The 15,667-nt window shown below is 37.4% G+C and overlaps 1 protein-coding gene across 1 annotated transcript in view; it reads right to left on the bottom strand.

Annotated features, from left to right (window-relative positions):
• Positions 1–5,376: 5,376 nt before the first annotated feature.
• The window catches only part of LOC133631227 (acid-sensing ion channel 1C-like), a 59,308-nt gene continuing 49,017 nt past the window's right edge, over positions 5,377–15,667 (bottom strand). The window contains exon 10 of the mRNA XM_062023385.1: positions 5,377–5,846. Coding sequence (XP_061879369.1) covers positions 5,742–5,846 — 105 coding nt within the window. The 3' untranslated portion in view covers positions 5,377–5,741. The remainder of the gene's footprint in view (positions 5,847–15,667) is intronic.

The following is a 15,667-nucleotide window of genomic DNA, read 5'->3' as shown; positions in this document are numbered from 1 at the left end:
TAAGGTGTTTATTTAATTGGATACGCCTGGTGATCAATTGGGGGTATTGGCGCAGAATGTCTATTTAACAAATGTGTAAATAACTGTAAAAACTTCAGACAATTTTTTGCTATATTACAATTTTTATTTTCAAATGATATTGTTGATCAAACCCAGCTATGATATTGCACAATAACTATGCATGTACTGCTCACAGCCACTAGGGGGCGTATTGGTGTCTTTTTAGTATAAGACAGGGGTGTCCAAACTTTTTCCACCAAGGGCGGCATAATGAAAAGTCAATACTTTTGTTAAATTAAAAAATAATGAAAAACAAACATAATTTATATTTAAGGACAAAAACTTGTCTCCGTTTTTTTTGTAGGTGACAAAGTGTGTCATTATCAGTTATTGGTATAAGAATGTTTTCTTAATGCTGTTTTTTTTTTCCCAATCATTTTTGGGACAATGGGTTGCAGGCCAACAAATGGCCCCTGGGGCAGTAGTTTGGACACCCCTGGTATAAGGTGTGCCTTACCTGTGAGAAATGTGCCGACTCTCTCCCTGCTGACCAAACCTGGAATTTTTTGTCATTAACAGCTTCCAGAATGAAACAAAAAACATCCTCATAATTAAATTACCTGCAATTTCAAGCACTTTTCCTTCTTGACAAGGTCACTTTTTTTTTTTTTTATTTGGTGGCAAATGGCTTTAAAAATGTCCACATTCAGTTTATTTATTGAATACATGGAGTATTACAGTATATAATACAGTTGATTTGGCTTCAAAACACAGATGCACCTAACAAAGTGAACGAAATATACTGGCTGATGATGAGAAGAATAACAAGAATACATAAAGAGACTGAAAGAATGGTCCCTACCTTAGGTAAGACCTGGGCAAATTAAGGCCCGGGGGCCACATGCGGCCCGTTAATCTTGTCAATCTGGCTCGCCGGACATTCCCAAATCATTTTTTTTAGATCTTTAAGATGGAAAGTGTAGCTGCCATTATGATGTGCAGTCATGTTTTCAAATGACTAAGTCTTGAACTATACAAAGTATTTCAATGGTTGGAATCTGTGCTTTTGCGTGATATACTAGTTACTATGGTAATATAATTAGTTACTATGGTCATCCAATTAGTTACTATGGTAATGTAAGTCACAGCAGCTCAGACGAGGCACCAAGCAGTGTGGGTGGGGAGTGTTTCCAGAGCGACCAGCCTGAAATGCGGGTGTCAGGGACAGACGCGGAAGGAGATTTTTACAACAAAGTCCTAAAGCTTAGTGATGTATCAGATTGTCGGTGTTTTTTTGTTTTTTTACCTTTTGCGTTCATATTTTGCTGTTTGTTGCATTTCGCTTGATTGTAAAATATGTCGATCGAGAGGGGGCGTGACGTTCATATGTTGTCAATATTCAGTGTTTTATCCTTCATAGTTAATATTGTAAATCCCACATTCTTTGTTTTCATGTACATTCTGGGTGTTTCATTCAGTAAAAAATATACAATTCCATTCCGTTTAAGGCGGTCTGTCATAAAGTGTTCAGCATTCAATCAGACATTATTGTGAGGTTTTGTATCAGTGTTCCTAAAAATAAATATACCGGCCCCTAGACACATTTTTTTTCTCTAAATTTGGCCCCCTTGAGGCAAAATAATTGCCCAGGCCTGCCTTAGGTTGTGTCATTGACGACAACTATTTTACTTTTTACCCACTATTGTTGGTTAAGTGATGGCTCATCCCCAAGGGTTTGTGCTTTATAATAATACAAACATTATTTACACCACTTCCATTTCATTGAATGCCTTAAAATGGTGGACCGACAAGAAGATAAGAAATGTTTCTACGTTGTTGAATAGGATGAGTAAATAGCGTCTTTATTATACTCATACAATTGTTATACATTGTTATTATAATCATTGTTACATCACAAAGTGTTTTTTGTGACTATTTGTTAAATGTTCTGGAATATTGAGTAGAATAAGAAGAATACAATGGTGGGATTGTACAATGCCTGTGAGTTGTTGTAAGTGACAAATATGTAGTGAAGAAGGTACCTAATAGTGATTATCAGTCAAGACACTTACGGTCTACAGTCAAAAGTCCACATTCCTTCTGCTAGTTCAAGGACACACACATAGAAGCACTCTCTATAGATCTATAGAGCTATACATCCATGGGAAAAATGAGCAGTACACAATTTGGTCATGGCTTTTTGATGCTGCTTACTGTACTGTACTGTACTGTATATACAAAGTTCACCTAGGAAATGTCACCAACAAGCCGTTTATAGACAATAGATTACTATCACATGGCATTGTGCTGATGGAGTACTTCTCCATCCCAACGTGTGTTACACCCAAACACACTTTGAGGTATTACAAGAATAAAGTTGTTATTGTCATAACTTACAGGAATAGAGTTACTGCGTTATACAAGGAGAGAAGTCAAAAAGTCGAGGAAAAACTACCAATAGTTGAATTGTAATTATATGAGAAAAAAATTGTTCTTTTAGGGAAATAAGTGTGTGAATTTTACAAAAAAATGCAACCTACTTTTTACAGAAATAAAGTCGGCGTATTACAATACTTAAAAAAAAAAAAGGGAATAAAGTTGGAATATTACAAGAAAATCATTTTTATGGAAATAAAGTTGGAATTTTAGAAAGAAGAACATACTTTTATGCATGTGAAGTTATACTGCAAAAAAAGACCGTACTTTCACAGAAATAAAGATGGAATATTACGAACAAAATAAACGTTTTACGGAAAAATACGTTTTTTTACGGAAATAAACTTGGAATATTACAAGAAAAACATTTTTATGGAAAAAGTAGGAATATTACAATAAACATTTTTTAAAAATGGAAATAAAGTTGGGATTTTACAAGAAAAATAACATACTTTTTATGGAAAAAAGTTGAAATTTTACAAGAAAAATAATATACTTTTTATAGAAATAAAGTTGGGATTTTACAAGAAAAACAATATACTTTTTATAGAAATAAAGTTGGGATTTTAGAAAGAAGAACATACATTCATGCATATGAAGTTGAAATATACTGGAAAAAAAGACCCTACTTTTACGGAAAGGAAGATGGAATATTACTAACAAAATAAACTTTTTACGGAAAATAATTTTTTTTACAGAAATAACGTTGGAATATTACAAAAATAACATACATTTTTACAGAAATAAAGTTGGGCTAAAAATAAATATAATGTAAATATATAAACAAAATAAAAAAATTAAATAAATAAATAAATCAAAATAAATACAAAATATATAAATAAAAACACTTAATAAATACAGTAATAAAGTTAGAAGATTGCAATATAAATTGACCTTTTACGGAAATAAAGTTGGAATATTACATGAAAAAAGATCCATCCATCCATTTTCTACCGCTTGTCCCTTTTGGGGTCGCAGGGGGTGCTGGAGCCTATCTCAGCTGCATTCGGGCGGAAGGCGGGGTACACCCTGGACAAGTCGCCACCTCATCGCAGGGCCAACACAGACAGACAGACAACATTCACACACTAGGGCCAATTTTAGTGTTGCCAATCAACCTATCCCCAGGTGCATGTCTCTGGAGGTGGGAGGAGGCCGGAGTACCCGGAGGGAACCCACGCAGTCACGGGGAGAACATGCAAACTCCACACAGAAAGATCCCGAGCCCGGGATTGAACTCAGGACTACTCAGGACCTTCGTATTGTGAGGCACATGCACTAACCCCTAAACTAGTTTTACGAGAATAAAGATGTAACGTCGAGATGAAAATAAAAATTAGAATATTAGAGAAAAAAACAATACTTTTACAGAAATAAAGTTGGAATATTACAAGAATAGAAATTGTCCTTTTATGGAAATAAAGTTGGAATATTATATGAAAAAACCCTACTTTTACGAGAATAAAGATGGAATATTACATGCAAAAAACATACTTTTTAAGGAAATAAAGTTGGAATATTACAAAAATTTTTTTTTAATGTAAATAAAGTTGGAATTTTAGAAAGAACAACATTTGTGCACATGAAGTTGAAATATACTGCAAAAAAACCTGTAATATTCCATCTTTATTTCCATAAATGTACAGTCTTTTTTTGCAGTATATTTGAACTTCATATGCATAAAAGTATGTTCTTCTTTCTAAAATCCCAACTTTATTTCCATAAAAATGTTTTTCTTGTAATATTCCAATTTTAAATGTTTATTAAGATTAAGATTAAGATTAAAGTACCAATGATTGTCACACACACACTAGATGTGGTGAAATTTGTCCTCTGCATTTGACCCATCCCCTTGGGGAGCAGTGGGCAGCAGCGGCGATTATAGGAGGAGTCTCTCACATGAAGTGTTTTCCCCTTCCAGATGCAACTCTGATGGGATTTGAACCCACAACCTTTGCCAATGTGTACTAATGCACCACCATGAATTCTTACACAAAAAAAAATCAGCATGAAAACAAAGTAATATGTAATATTACAAAAAATAATAAAAATGTAATGTAAGATAATATAAATACAATAAATATATAATTAAAAAGTCAAATTTTATGAAAATAAAAATTGTATTTGCAAGAAAAAAAGGACAAGGTAAACATGCATTTTACTAAACTTAAATCATAACATTGAAATAAAAAAATCATAGTATTACACTTTTTTCCATGTTAAGATAAAAGGTAATTTGGCAATAATGTTGCCACTCGTAATATAATGATTTAATTCAATAAAAGAACACTAAAATTATGAATTATAATAACTTTTGTAATAATTTAAAAAAATATTTTCCGAAAAAACTATATAATTTATAAGTCCAAAAAAAATTATATCATATGCAAGTATATTCTTGTAAAATCACCAAATTATTCCTGTAAATGTACAACTTTTTTTTCTCAAAAAAATGTGTATTTATACGTACATATGTATACACACACACATACATCTGTATATATGTGCATATAGATATATATATGTATATATATATATGTATATATACATATATACACACATATACACACACACACACACACACACACACATCTATATATAAACATATATATATATATATATATATATATATATATATATATATATATATATATATATATATATATATATATATATATACACACACTTATATAAATATATATATATATATACACACACACACACACACATACAGTGGGGCAAAAAAGTATTTAGTCAGCCACCCATTGACAATCAATGGGTGGCTGACTAAATACTTTTTTGCCCCACTGTATATATATATATATATATATATATATATATATATGGCACCAATAAACTTAAGACACATTATTGAAGGCAAAGAAAATGCTCCTTCTTTGAAATGAAAGTAAAAGCCTTGTAAAGTTTTCAACTTTCCCATTCTCAATCTCACAATACATGTTTAAATTGTTCTACCTCTGGGGTTTTAGTCACAGTTTTCTGATTAGCAAGAAGCATTGTTGAAGCTAAAAGGCAACCATTAATAATTAAGATAGTACACAAAACAGTTATTTCATGACTTTAGTAGTACTGTACTGTGGTACTACTTCAAGTGGAGGTGTGAGGAGATGAATGAGTGAATACTGTGGTTAAACCTGAGTTGTGTCTTGGTAATGTTCCTGTTTGTCCTCCGCTAATGATAGTATTCTATTTCTATTCAGGCATCGATCAAGTCTACTATACACTTGGTTCTGATAAACATGGAAGGTATTTCACAGTTTGGATGGACACGTCAAGTCACGCCATCAACAAGCAAACTCCTCAAAGTTGCCTAGAGTCGGGTGACGAGGTAACATGTTCGGCGTGAATCCGAGACTGTCCGAGTGACTCCGGAGGGTGTCACAGGTGCTCTGTGGGAAACACGGGATAGGGCGGGATGACAGGTGTGTGAAACACAGGTGGGAAAAATGGAGGCGATTGAAGAAGAAACAAAAACGATAATATGACATCATGGACGTAAACAATATGTTGGGGGCGGATGAATGGATGAAAGAGAGGAGAGAAAAGAAAAGAGTCCACACTTAGTCCGGATTTGACACAATATGTGAAACATTACAGCAGGATTTTCAACACATGTCCAAAAAGCTTGTTTTGTATATTCTAGCGGGAGAACCAACGTCCTCTACAGTAGACATTTGATTTTGGTCCGTTTATTTTGTCAGAGTCACAGGAGTGCTCTGTTGTTTTTAAGAACCTGGGTAAAGATCATCTCTAGGACAGCACCCTCAGGTTTTTAAGAGTCTCTCAAGTTTTTGGACTGAACTTGCGGGCCACCTGTTAAATAGCCCAAATGGTGAAATAGAGAGGACCTAAAATTGAACCTTGAGGAACACCACAAGCACAAACCCCAAAGCCAGTGAAGTTGGCACGTTGTGTAATTCGTAAATAAAAACAGAATACAATGATTTGCAAATCCTTTTCAACCTATATTCAATTGAATAGACGGCAAAGACAAGATATTTAACATTCAAACTGGTAAACTTCGTTATTTTTTGCAAATATTAGCTCATTTGGAATTTGATGCCTGCAACATGTTTCAAAAAAGTTGGCACAAGTGGCAAAATTACTGAGAAAGTTGAGGAATGCTCATCAAACACTTATTTGGAACATCCCACAGGTGAACAGGAAAAGAACCATCCGGATTGAAAAGCCAGCATCTGTGGTGGTATGGGGGTGTATTAGGGCCCAAGGCATGGGTAACTTACACATCTGTGAAGGCGCCATCAATGCTGAAAGGTACATACAGGTTTTGGAGCAACATATGTTGCCATCCAAGCAACGTTACCATGGACGCCCCTGCTTATTTCAGCAAGACAATTCCAAGCCACGTGTTACAACAGCGTGGCTTCGTGGTAAAAGAGTGCGGGTACTAGACTGGCCTGCCTGTAGTCCAGACATGTCTCCCATTGAAAACGTGTGGCGCATTATGCAGCCTAAAATACCACAACGGAGACCCTGGACTGTTGAACAACTTAAGCTGTACATCAAGCAACAATGGGAAAGAATTCCACCTGAGAAGCTTAAAAAATGTGTCTCCTCAGTTCCCAAACGTTTACTGAGTGTTGTTAAAAGGAAAGGCCATGTAACACAGTGGTGAACATGCCTGTGCCAACTTTTTTGCAATGTGTTGCTGCCATTAAATTCTAAGTTAATGATTATTTACAAAAAAAAATTATGTTTCTCAGTTCGTACATTAAATGATAAATGATAAATGGGTTGTACTTGTATAGCGCTTTTCTACCTTCAAGGTACTCAAAGCGCTTTGACAGTATTTCCACATTTACCCATTCACACACACATTCACACACTGATGGCGGGAGCTGCCATGCAAGGCGCTAACCAGCAGCCATCAGAGGCAAAGGGTGAAGTGTCTTGCCCAAGGACACAACGGACGTGACTAGGAAGGTAGAAGGTGGGAATTGAACCCCAGTAACCAGCAACACTCCGATTGCTGGCACAGCCACTCTACCAACTACATTAAATATCTTGTCTTTGCAGTCTATTCAATTGAATATAAGTTGAAAAGCATTTGCAAATCATTGTATTCTGTTTTAATTTACGAACTTCAACTTCAACTGGTTTTGTACAACCCGTGGCAAAAATGATGGGAATCGGCAGTTTTGGGGGATGTTCAGTCAAATGTTTCATTTTGTAGAAAAAGCAGACAACAGACATGACACAAAACTAGAGTCATTTCCAAATGTCATTTCTGTCATGCTAAAAACATCACGGTGCATCGGTTTGCTCCTTTTTGCACCGTCGTCTTTTGTTTGGTACTTTGTATCTTAGTGAGTCGAGCCGCAGCGAACAGGAAAGGACCTTGTTAGTAACATTACCCAGCATGTCATTGCACCTGGGGGTCACACCTCACGCTCATAGGGCAAAATGTAACATCAGCACGTAATATGACTTCAGTCCAGTCATCTATTGTCCATTATTGCTTTTCTTTAGCGGCCATTGGAACCTTGTTTTTTTATGTCTAGCTGTTAATGAAGGCTTTTGTTTAGCTTTTCTGAATTTAAATCCCATTACCTTTAGGCGGTTTCTTACAGTTCGGTCACAGACGGTGACTCCAGTTTCCCTTTATTTGTACTTCCTTTGTTTTGCTGTGCATATTCTATTTTCAAGACATATTGCTTTAAGTTTTCTGCCTCGACGCTTTGATGTTTTCCTTGGTCTACCAGTATGCTTGCCCTCATGTTTGAGCCATGATTCATGTCAATCCACCTGGTGCAACAGCTCTCCAAGGCGTAAACACTAGATAATGTCCGATAATATCGGCCTGCCGATATTATCGGCCGATAAATGCTTTTTAAAATGTAATATCGAAAATGATCGGTTTCAACCTCCCGATTTTCCCGGGAGACTCCCGAATTTCAGTGCCCCTCCCGAAAATCTCCCGGGGCAACCATTCTCCCGTATACCAACATTATTGGGGGCGTGCCTTAAAGGCACTGCCTTTGGCGTCCTCTACAACCTGTCGTCACGTCCGCTTTTCCTCCATACAAACAGTGTGCCGGCCCAGACGTGACACGTCTGAAGTCAACTTCTCCATTGCCGCGAGCAGAAATCGGCGTTTTTATCCAATTTTAGGTCGCAAATATACCATATTTTATTTTTGATACCTATTCTGGATACTTTTATGGACACTTTATGGACAATTTTAAAGTGATCAAGGTGTCCTTGTTTGTTTAAAAACTTCACCGACCGCTAGCTAGCCTGGTTTGTTTTTAGCCAGGTGGCTAGCTAGCCAGTCGCTAACCTCCAGCTCGCCTTGAGCTTGACATTTTAACGATCGCACGTTTGAATACCGGGTTTTTGGACAGTCACAGTTGAGATGACCAACAAAAAGAGTGACAAGAAGGAGGTGTCTGGTGGGGCTGCGTGTAAAGTTAAACAACCAGCCAGGAGACACCGATCCCAGCGTGGCTCGACCGATAGCGGAGGTGAGCCGGGTGGTAGCATGGAGGTGGACGCATCCGTATTGGAATCGATCAACGCGAGATTGAGCAAGCTGGATATTCTGGATGCACTACAGCAGGACATCCGTGACTTGAGAAGTAGCCTGGAATTCAGTCAGAAGGAGATTGAGGATCTAAGAAAGGATAATGTCCTTCTGAGAGGTGCGATGACTGACATGCAGAGATCTACCGACTTTCTTACAGCGGACTATAGGCGCATTAAAGACACGCTGTTGGATATACAGTGCAGGGACATGAGAGACAATCTAATTTTCTCGGGGATCCGAGAGGGCAACGCCGATCCGGAAAAAACTGTAAGAGAGTTCATGTCGGATAAACTCAAGCTCTCCCCGGAGGTGGTAAGAGACATAACTTTTTCCAGAGTGCACAGAATGGGCAGACCTGTGGACAATAAAGTCCGTCCCATAATAGCTCGTTTTGAGCATTTTAAGTACAAAGAGTTGGTGAAAAGCCGAGGAAAGGAGCTGAAAGGGACCTCTCTCTGGTTAAATGACCACTTCCCGGCTGAGATCAACGATAGGAGAAAGAAACTGTCACCGATCATGAGAGAGAACCGAGCCCAGAACAAGAGAGTGGCACTAACAGTGGATAGGCTGTACATAAATGGACAGCTGTATCGGGACCCAAAGGTTACCCCCTGGCTTTTTTAGAATGGGCATTCGTGGGTGTTTTTAGTATCTTGGTTTGGCCTGTGTCATGACTACTTCCAGTACTGTTATGTCCTGCACTAAGCTGGGCCTTCATAGGGGCCTGGTGTTAGCTCACGTGAATGTATGCAGCCTGCGTAATAAGTATCAGGAAGTAGAGTGTATTATCAAAGATAATTTTATTAATATCTTTGCCATTTCTGAGACCCACCTTGATGATTCCTTTTCTGATTCAATTGTAGCCATTGAGGGGTTCTCAATTTTTAGGAAAGATAGGAACAGGTTTGGGGGTGGGGTGGCTATTTATGTTCAGAATCATTTATCTATCAAAGTGCGCAATGATTTGAGGAGGGACAGTATTGAAGCTATTTGTGTGCAGGTCTATCTGCCTTATTTGAAACCAATTATAGTAGGCTGTTTCTATAGGCCTCCTAGTGCTGATGCTCTGTATCTGAAGGAGTTATGTGAGATGTTTGACAGGATATCAGATGCGAATAGAGAAATCTATTTACTGGGTGATATGAATGTTGACTGGCTGGGACAGGGGTGTACAAACAAAAATAAGTTACTATCCATTTTAAATGCTTGCAATCTGTCCCAAATTGTTGCCCCTCCCACGAGAATAGGTAGTAATAGTGATGGTATTATTATAGCTACATGCATTGATCATATTTATACAAATGTTCCGGACCAATGCTCCAAAGCAGTCTCGGTTCCTGTAGGTTTTACTGACCACAATATAATATCTGTCACTAGAAAGACAAGGGTTCCTAAACCTAAAGCGAAAATTATTTTTACAAGGTCTTATAAGAGATTTGATGAAGAATGTTTTATTGATGAAATATCCTGTTTAAATTGGAACGAGGTGTGCAGTGAGGAAGACCCTGAGGCTGCACTGGACTTATTTATGTTAATGTACATGAGTGTTGTGGACAAGCATGCCCCTTTGAAGAAGTTTTCTGTCAAAACTAAGTCTGCCCCATGGATTGATAATGGACTTAGAGGTTTAATGACAGAAAGAGACATGGCTAAAAAAGCCTCCGTCAACTCTGGTTTAATTGATGACAGGCATAAGTACTGTTCCTTAAGAAACCAGGTCACAAAGTTAAACAAACTGAAAAAAAGGGAATATTACAAACAGAGGTTATATGATGTGAGATATGATAGCAAAAACTTATGGAATGTTTTGAATGAAATCATGGGTAGAAAGAACAATGTCTGTACACCTTTTGTGGAATCAAATGGGTTGGTACTCACTAAGCCATGTGACATTGCCAATCATTTTAATAACTATTATGTTGACAAGGTATCTCAATTAAGGCATGGTATGCATATATCCAATAACAACAAATCAGCTGACCTCATTAGGAATATTATAATGGATAATAAGGACTGTGAATTCAATTTTCATCAGGTTGAAGTCAGTGAGGTTGAGAGGTTACTACACTCTCTTCCTGACAACAAAGTAGCTGGTGTAGACAACCTGGATAGTAAATTACTGAAAATGACTGCTGGTATCATATCAGTGCCTGTTTGTCATATTTTTAATAAATGTTTACAAGTGGGCCTGTGTCCAAAGATATGGAAGGTGGCTAAGGTTACTCCTCTACATAAGGATACCAAATTGGCTTTCAATGAGGGCAATTCTAGACCAATAAGCATCCTACCTGGGTTATGTAAAATACTGGAGAAATGTGTGTATGCACAAATTCAAGCTTACTTTCAATCAAATGGGCTAGCAACTGATTCTCAACATGCATATAGAACGGGCCACTCTACGTCCACGGCTCTTATACAAATGACGGACGATTGGCTTAATGCTATAGATAATTCTATGTTGGTTGGAGCTGTGCTGTTAGATTTTAGTGCTGCATTTGACATGATTGACCACTCTCTTTTAATTGAGAAACTTAAATGTTATGGTTTTAATACTTCAAGTTTAATGTGGATACAGAGTTATTTGTCCTCAAGATCACAACAGGTGTATCTTAATGGCAGCTTGTCTAATAGCAGAAGTTTGGATTGTGGTGTTCCACAGGGAAGTTGCCTAGGACCTTTACTTTTTTCTATATTCACCAATGATTTACCTTGGGCTACCGGGCGTGCAAGATTGGTTCTTTATGCTGATGATGCAACCTTATATCATGCTGCACCATCATGCAGTGTACTTAATGTAGTATTGAGTGAGGAACTAAAAGCTGTGCATGACTGGACAGTATGTAACAGACTTGTCCTTAACACCTCAAAAACAAAAAGTATTATATTGGGGACTAGGCAAGGGTTATCTTGTGACCCAAAGTTGGATTTGAGGCTAGGTATTTCAACAGTTCAACAGGTCAGAAGTGCCAAGCTCCTTGGAGTGATGCTGGACTGCACTCTATCCTGGTCAAATCATATCAGTGATATAGTTACAAAGATGGGAAGGGCTGTTGGTATTTCCAGGAAATGTGCTGGTTTTGCTGATCCACCTCTTCTTTGTCAAATTGTTAAGAGTTTAGTCTTGTGTCATATTGACTATTGTTCTACAGTCTGGGCGTCTGCTGCAAGTGGTGAGATCAGTAAGCTCCAGATTGTCCAGAATAGGGCAGCAAGGCTGGTTCTTGGTTGTTCACTAAGAACCAATGTGAACCAAATGCATGCTTCTCTTTCCTGGCTAACAGTGCAGAACAGGTTGTTGGCTAATACTCTTATATTGTTCAAATCAGTAACCGGTAGTAAAACTCCTGCTTTTCTCATGGCCCAAATAGTTCACAGTAGCACTATACATAATCACAATACCAGGGCATCCAGTGAGGGGCATTTTGTACTCCCTCGTCCCAGGAAGAATGCTTTGCGGAAATCTTTTATTTATAGATCTTTATCGCTCTGGAATAACCTGCCTCGAATTCTCACCAGCATTGAAAGTAAACAGGTTTTTAAAAAGAGAGTAATATTTTATCTGAGTTTTTAAATTAGTTTGCTCATTGATGATTTGTTTGTTATATTTATATGGTAATTATTATTCTGTGACTGTAAATTGTTTGCTTGTTTTTTTATTGATGCTTTTATTTTTTTTCTGTATTGTGTAGTTATAATTATATGCTTTTACTTGTAATTGTATTGAATTGTGGACCCCAGGAAGACTAGTGGGTTGTTGAGGCAACCAGCTAATGGGGATCCTTAATAAAAATCAAATCAAACCAGACACATATTATATGCGGCTTTTACACACACATAAGTGAATGCAATTCATACTTGGTCAACAGCCATACAGGTCACACTGAGGGTGGACGTATAAACAACTTTAACACGGTTACAAATATGTGCCACACTGTGAACCCACACCAAACAAGAATGACAAACACATTTCGGGAGAACATCCGCACCGTAACACAACATAAACACATCAGAACAAATACTCAGAACCCCTTGCAGCACTAACTCTTCCGGGACGCTACAATATACACCGCCCGCTACCACCAAACCCCCTCCTCCTCTTATTTTGGAAAACCTTGTTTTTAATTGATTGATTGAGACTTGCATTAGTAGATTGCACAGTACAGTACATATTGACCACTAAATGGTAACACCCGAATACGTTTTTCAACTTGTTTAAGTCGGGGTCCACGTTAACCAATTCATGGTAAAGTTACATTGTTTAATGCAGTGGTTCTCAAATGGGGGTATGCGTACCCCTGGGGGTACTTGAAGATATGCCAAGGGGTACGTGAGATTTTTTTTTAAATATTCTAAAAATAGCAACAATTAAAAAATCATTTTATAAATATATTTATTGAATAATACTTCAACAAAATATGAATGTAAGTTCATAAACTGAACATCAAATCAAGTAGGCTATTACATTCATTACCATAAAGCCAGAGTTTCCCCCATGCCATGATGGTTTGACCCTCACTAAAATGTCTGTCAAAAAGAACTGTGAAAATAAATGCAACAATGCAATATTCAGTGTTGACAGCTAGATTTTTTGTGGACATGTTCCATAAATATTGATGTTAAAGATTTCTTTTTTTGGGAAGAAATGTCTAGAATTAAGTTCATGAATCCAGATGGATCTCTATTACAATCCCCAAAGAGGGCACTTTAAGTTGATTACTTCTATGTGTAGAAATCTTTATTTATAATTGAATCACTTGCTTATTTTTCAACAAGTTTTTAGTTATTTGTATATCTTTTTTTCCAAATAGTTCAAGAAAGACCACTACAAATGAGCAATATTTTGCACTGTTATACAATTTAATAAATCAGAAACTGATGGCATAGTGCTGAATTGTACTTCTTTATCTCTTTTTTTCAACCAAAAATGCTTTGCTCTGATTTGGGGGTACTTGGATTTAAAAAATGTTCACAGGGGGTACATCACTGAAAAAAGTTTGAGAACCACTGGTTTAATGTATCCAGCGGGGCATCACAACAAAATTAGGCATAATAATGTGTTAATTCCATGACTGTATATATCGGTATCGGTAATTAAGAGTTGGACAATATCGGAATATCAGATATCGGCCAAAAAGCCATTATCGGACATCTCTAGTGAACACTCCTTTTTAACCGCTGAGTAATGAACAGAATTAATTTGATGCAGGTCTTACATTTGGGGATGAACATTTACTCCTGGTACCCTAGCACCTCCAAAACCCTCAAATCTAAACTCCAAACATCCCAGAACAAGCTAGTCAGATTACTTCTAGACCTCCACCCCAGATCCCACCTCACTCCTACCCACTTCTCTAAAGTGGGCTGGCTCAAGGTGGAGGACAGAGTTAAACAACTTGCACTGAGCCTAGTCTATAAAATCCACTACACCTCCCTGATACCGAAGTACATGTCAAACTACTTCCTTAACGTAAATGACCGCCATAACCACAACACCAGGGGGAGCTCCACTAACCACGTTAAACCCAGATTCCGAACTAACAAAGGTCTTAACTCATTCTCGTTCTATGCCACATCAATGTGGAATGCGCTCCCAACAGGTATAAAAGAAAGGGCATCTCTATCCTCCTTCAAAACCGCAATAAAAGTTCACCTCCAGGCAGCTACAACCCTAAACTAACACCCTCCCCGGATTGTTAATAATCAAATGTAAACAATCAAATGCAGATACTTTTTCTTATGCCTTCTGATCTCTCTCTCTCTCTCTCTCTCTCTCTCTCTCTCTCTCTCTCTCTCTCTCCCTCTCCCTCTCCCTCTCTCTCTCTCTATGTCCACTACTTGCTGTCCATATCCTACCCCTCCTCCCCCTCCACACCCCTGATTGTAAATAATGTAAATAATTCAATGTGATTATCTTGTGTGATGACTGTATTATGATGATAGTATATATGATAGTATATATCTGTATCATGAATCAATTTAAGTGGACCCCGACTTAAACAAGTTGAAAAACTTATTCGGGTGTTACCATTTAGTGGTCAATTGTACGGAATATGTACTTCACTGTGCAACCTACTAATAAAAGTCTCAATCAATCAATCAATCAATACAACGTGTTTCCATATTTTTTTCACTTTGCTTGACCTAATAATTAAACTGTTACTACCAAAAGTTATTTTCTTGATTTATTTTAGTGTTTTTTAAAGCCAGAAAGTTGCCATTTGACATGATTATAGTTTTCTGTCATGTCTGTTATCGTTTTTTTCTACAAAATTAAACGACTGAATGAAGTATAATGATGCCATATTTTTTGCCAGGGGTTGGACAAGTAAAGAAGTTGAACAAATGACTGACCACATCTAACAAGTAAACAAGCTACAGTAACACCTTTGTTATTCAAATCACCTTACGAAAAAAGTTGTAATTGCTAAACAGGAGTGGACTTAAAGGAGTGCCTTGAGGGACGCCTCAGTTATGTAAACTGCAAGTTTCGACCGCAGTGTTTTATGTTTGCTAGCAAGGTGTTGATGCAAGAATCTGCCAGTGTGTTTACAGTGGTCCATGTTCCTCTATACAACTGCAAAAATGTCTCCCAAATTTTGAACTGAACTTGTGTTGGTGGGGGGAGGGAGCGATACGGTGTTATTGTCAGGCCAGATTTGGCCC

This window comes from Entelurus aequoreus, linkage group LG16 (genome assembly GCF_033978785.1).
Source record: "Entelurus aequoreus isolate RoL-2023_Sb linkage group LG16, RoL_Eaeq_v1.1, whole genome shotgun sequence".
Taxonomy (NCBI): Eukaryota; Metazoa; Chordata; class Actinopteri; order Syngnathiformes; family Syngnathidae; genus Entelurus; species Entelurus aequoreus.
The sequence above is the reverse complement of the archived record's forward strand: the minus strand, read 5'-3'. Positions and strand labels throughout refer to the sequence as shown.